Source organism: Poecilia reticulata, unplaced genomic scaffold, assembly GCF_000633615.1.
Source record: "Poecilia reticulata strain Guanapo unplaced genomic scaffold, Guppy_female_1.0+MT scaffold_212, whole genome shotgun sequence".
NCBI lineage: Eukaryota > Metazoa > Chordata > Actinopteri > Cyprinodontiformes > Poeciliidae > Poecilia > Poecilia reticulata.
The window spans coordinates 468,374-473,244 of NW_007615022.1; the positions used below are offsets into that span (position 1 = coordinate 468,374).

A 4,871-nucleotide genomic window follows, 5' to 3' on the forward strand; every position below is an offset into this window, starting at 1 on the left:
ACACACACACACACAGACACACACACACACACCTACACACACACACATTCTCACACACCTACACACACACACACACACACAGAGGGTCGTGGCTGATGGACGGTGTCCGTGTCTCTGCAGGGGACGCTGCAGAAGTTCGTGGATGACGTCTTTGTGGCCATCCTCAGCACCAAGCGTCCTCCTCCCATAGCTGTCCGGTTTTTCTTCGACTTCCTGGACGACATGGCGGAGAAACACGGGATCGACGACCCCGAGACTGTCCACATCTGGAAGACAAACAGGTGAGACCTGCTGGACTCCGCCCCCTCCGCCTGTCTCTGCGCGGTGTCTCTCTGACCCGTCTGTCTCCAGTCTCCCTCTGAGGTTCTGGGTCAACATCCTAAAGAACCCGCAGTTCGTCCTGGACGTCCAGGTGACGGACAGCATCGACGCCGTCCTCTCCGTCATCGCCCAGACCTTCATCGACTCCTGCACCACCTCCGAACACAAAGTGGGACGGGTAGGACCGTCTGTCCCGCCGCTGTCCGTCTGCTCTGTCCCCTCCATGTGACATCACACTGTCTTTCTGTCCAATCAGGACTCTCCAGTCAACAAGCTGCTTTATGCCAGAGAGATCCCGCGATACAAACAGCTAGTGGAGCGGTGAGACAGCTACTGCACCTGGTTCTGGTTCCGGTCCAGCCTGGTTCTGGTCCTGGTTCCGGTCCAGCCTGGTTCTGGTTCTGGTTCCGGTCCAGCCTGGTTCTGGTTCNGCCTGGTTCTGGTTCTGGTTCCGGTCCAGCCTGGTTCTGGTCCTGGTTCCGGTCCAGCCTGGTTCTGCTCAGTACCTGTCTCTCTCTCTGTCTCCAGGTACTACAGTGACATCCACAGCGCCGCATCAGGATGCTACCAGGAGATGAACTCCACTCTGACGGAGCTGTCCGGGGTAAACAGAACCAGAACCAGAACCAGAACCAGAACCAGCTGTCTCTCCTCCTGTCTCACTCCTGCTGTCTCCCTGCAGAGCTTCGCCTCAGAGATGAACAGCCTCGTTGCTCTTCATGAACTCTACAAATACATCAACAAATATTACGACCAGGTAACTCCGCCCCCTCACGTCATGTGACCTCTGACCTGCACAGGTACAAACCTGTCCTCCCCGTCTCCAGGTCATCATGTCCCTGGAGGAGGACACGTCGGGTCAGAAGATGCAGCTGGCGTATCGGCTGCAGCAGGTCGCCGCCCTGGTGGAGAACAAAGTCACTGACCTCTGACCTGCGAGTCCTGAGGAAGAGGAGAGACAGCGAAGCTGATTGGACGGCTGCCGCCTGTCTGTCTCTGTGGGGGACGCCCAGTCTTTCATAATCGGTCTTCCGGTTCCCTCACACGGCGGCGGCCACCATCTTACGACAATCCAACCAATCAGGGAGCGCCGTCGCCGCCTGCTGCCTTGCACTACAATTCCCAGAGTTCTTTGCTGTCTGAGTCTAAAAGCACAACTTCAATAGTTTCTTCTGTGTTTGTGTTGGTTCTGACATGAAACCTGCTGTTTTCTATGTTTTTCTACTGAAACCAGGGGATTGGACTCTGAACGGCCAGAACCAGAAGTTCTGGTGCTGCTGGGCGTTTCTGAACGCAATAATCTGAATCAGGGAGCGTTTTCATCTGACCCGGTTCTGCAGAGGTTTTGGACTCGGACCTCAGGTCGAACTGCGGCGGTGAGAAGGGAAACCGGTCCGGATGTTGGCGCGCACTTCGCCGCTCCTCACCTGGCTGCAGCCAACAGGAAGGGGCGGGACTCAGACCTTATTTGGAAATGGGACCATTACACTCCGGAAGTGAAGGGGGCGCTATTTCCTATATTATCMRCRGTCTCCCGTTTTTATTTTCTTTTTAAATCTGTGATATATTTTCATCTTTAGGAAGGATTTTCTCTCTCAGCATGTATTTGAACTTCTCTCTTTTATTTACAGTTTTTAAATTCTGTTCTGTGAACTTCTAAATCTGCTCCTTAGTCGCATCTTTTCGGGTCTACTACTGCCTCTAGTGGCGTGGGGTGGTATCACAACTAATATAATTACGTTACTTAATGAGTCTTTATTATTTACTGCTATTTCCAGCATTATTGGCACCATAAAAGATAAATTCTCTAATTAGACAGCATGCTGTTTTATTTTCTTAACGATGTAGAGCGAATGACATAAACAAGATATTTATATGTTATGAATTTTTATACATATCCATCATTTACAGCAGGGGGCCCCAAACCTTTTCCTGAGGGCCACGTAACGTTTCCCTTCTCTGCTGGGGGCCGGAGTCAGTTTGTAAGTGACGATAGCAGGAGAGCCTACATGTAGAAATATATTGTTTTCCAGAAAACACAATCAAATAATCCTCTCTGGGTTCTTCACAGGATAAATCCAGGAAGGATTATAAAATACGGACTATAATCCGATTTATAGGAAGAATAAAAGAAATAAGGAGACATGATGACATAATGAACTATAATAACCATTTACAATGTAAACATAAGAAACTGAATTGAGCAGAAGTCAATAAGAAACAAATGATTCACAGAATAACAACCAGGGTCGTTAAACAAGTAAAAATTCACATTATTGGTTTTACTGTGACATTTATATTATTCTGAGAGGTTTTTTTGTTGGTAAAATCTTATACATAGGAAAAACTAAAAAGAAACTATTTAATCTGCCATGGTGGAAATTTTCCTTCGTCTCTAAAACAATAAAATAAAACATTTGTAGAATCACAATATCAACAATTTGTGCATTGAGTAAAACACTTGGCCTGCTACAGGTAAATGTTATCATTGAGTTTTAAGAATATTGTACCATCAATAAATGACGTCTAATGGATGTTCTCAGTACCAGAGGAACAGAAACACCTTCATGAGCTGAACTGATGGACAGAGAGGACGGATGCTCTGCTGAAATATTCCTCTCTGTCTTCCAGGTTCTCTCAGCAAACAGTTGAGACAGAAATGTTTTTGGTTTCACCATCATTTACCTGCTGCTACACCTGCCATTCTAACTAYTCTGASAAGTTTGTCTGTTGGTCTGCAGCTCATGTCACCAAAGCAGCCGAGGAGATGAAAAGTTACAACTTGACTTTAAATGTTGTCTTAGCTTGAGGTGAAACTCAAGTTAGAAGTTTTAACATTTTAACTCAAAAACCTCTAGTTGTGTAAACCCAAGATCTTCTTAAAAGGTAAGAAGATCAGTTCTTAAAGATGTAGTCGGCGATATGAGCGCAGTTCAGCTGACTGTCCAGGAGTTATTTAAAATGTGTCAGTTTCAACAGGTTGGCCATCGAGAGAAACTGGAATCACTTTCAGGTCATTTAATCGGCTCCACCTCCTCACAGAAATGAAACATTAATAAAGTCTTTCTGGTATTCTGATTTAATGTCATTATATTAGTTGTGATAGAGGCAGTAGCAGGCCCGAAAAGATGCGACTAAGGAGCAGATTTAGAATTTCACAGAAAGACACAGAATTTAAAAACTGAGCTGCGCTGAAGTAAATAAAAGAGAGAAGTTCAAATACATGCTGAGAGAGAAAATCCTTCCTAAAGATGAAAATATATCAGATTTCAAAAGAAAATAAAAACGGGAGACCGCTGATAATATAGGAAATAGCGCCCCCTTCACTTCCGGAGTGYARTGGTCCCATTTCCAAATAAGGTCTGAGTCCCGCCCCTTCCTGTTGGCTGCAGCGAGGTCCTTCTCGAAACAGCGACGCTGCGTATTAATCAATGAGAACAATCCGCGTTACTAACTTATTGTGTTGTATAGACTATTTATATTTATTTATCCCCGCTGTGCCTTCGCTCTGCAGCTAGGGGGCGTCCCAATGCATGATGGGAAGATAAAATGAACTGTTCCTTCAGCAGGAAGTGAGCCCAGCTGCAGGTCTAACTGGTTTAACTGGTCCGTCTGGCTGAGACCAGAACTATCAGAATCTATATGGATCCGAGAGGACCATCAGAACCTTCCTGGACTGATGGACGGGCTTGACCAAGCAGACAGACTCTGATGTTGTAGAACCGGACCAGAACCGGGTCCAGCTGATACTTTTTCTTCTCCATGTTTTGCTGTTTGTGTTTTTTGGGCCTGTGTTTGACCCGTAGTTGTAGTTCTTTACTCACGGTAGCTTCTGCATGATGATGATGATGATGATGATGATGATGATGATGGTGCTTTCTTCTTTTTCATATCTTTCAATGTTTACTTTTTGAAATAAGGGGCGGGGCTTCCACTGGTGACCTAATGAGACTGAAGCTGAGCTCTGATTGGTGGAGCTGTGAGGGCGCGGGGGTTAGCTGTGTGTAAATGTGCCTGTACATATCTGTGAGGAAGACCACGATGAAGATGAGTCTGTCTCAGATTAAAAATGGGCTTTTATTGTGAAGGGCCACAGGTCAAACAGTTTGTATCATAAAAATAAAGTTCTAATTTTAATTATTGTTTGTTTTTATTCTTTCCACTGCCAGGGCTGGGGGCCCCAGGCCCAGGCCTCTAAATATGTTCTACATCAGTGGTGCCGAACCCACCAGTTTCATATGTGGACTCACTGAACCCTCCTGCAGTGATAAATAAAATATGATTTTTTTAACCCAAATTCAAGACATAGGGGTGACCCAGCTAGAGTCTAGTTCACTCCATGGTCACCAAGTCTTCTTAAAGGTAGAGTCTCTGAGATCAGTTCTTCAAACTATACTCAGTGTTTTCAGTTGATCTGACTGTCCAGGAACGACCAGAGGTTTTAAAATCTGCCACAGTTTCAACAGGTTGGCCATCGAGAGAAACTGGAACCACTTTAAGGTCTTTAGATCATTTAATTAGCTTTACATTCTTAAGACAATGAAAAATTA

General features: G+C 45.5%; 1 protein-coding gene across 1 annotated transcript in view; it reads left to right on the forward strand.

Annotated features, from left to right (window-relative positions):
- The window catches only part of plxnb3 (plexin B3), a 46,299-nt gene extending 44,511 nt beyond the window's left edge, over positions 1-1,788 (forward strand). Inside the window, exons 31-36 of the mRNA XM_017303208.1 lie at positions 98-281; positions 352-499; positions 578-642; positions 850-925; positions 1,004-1,078; positions 1,149-1,788. Coding sequence (XP_017158697.1) covers positions 98-281; positions 352-499; positions 578-642; positions 850-925; positions 1,004-1,078; positions 1,149-1,253 — 653 coding nt within the window. The 3' untranslated portion in view covers positions 1,254-1,788. The remainder of the gene's footprint in view (positions 1-97; positions 282-351; positions 500-577; positions 643-849; positions 926-1,003; positions 1,079-1,148) is intronic.
- The last annotated feature ends 3,083 nt before the right edge of the window (positions 1,789-4,871 follow it).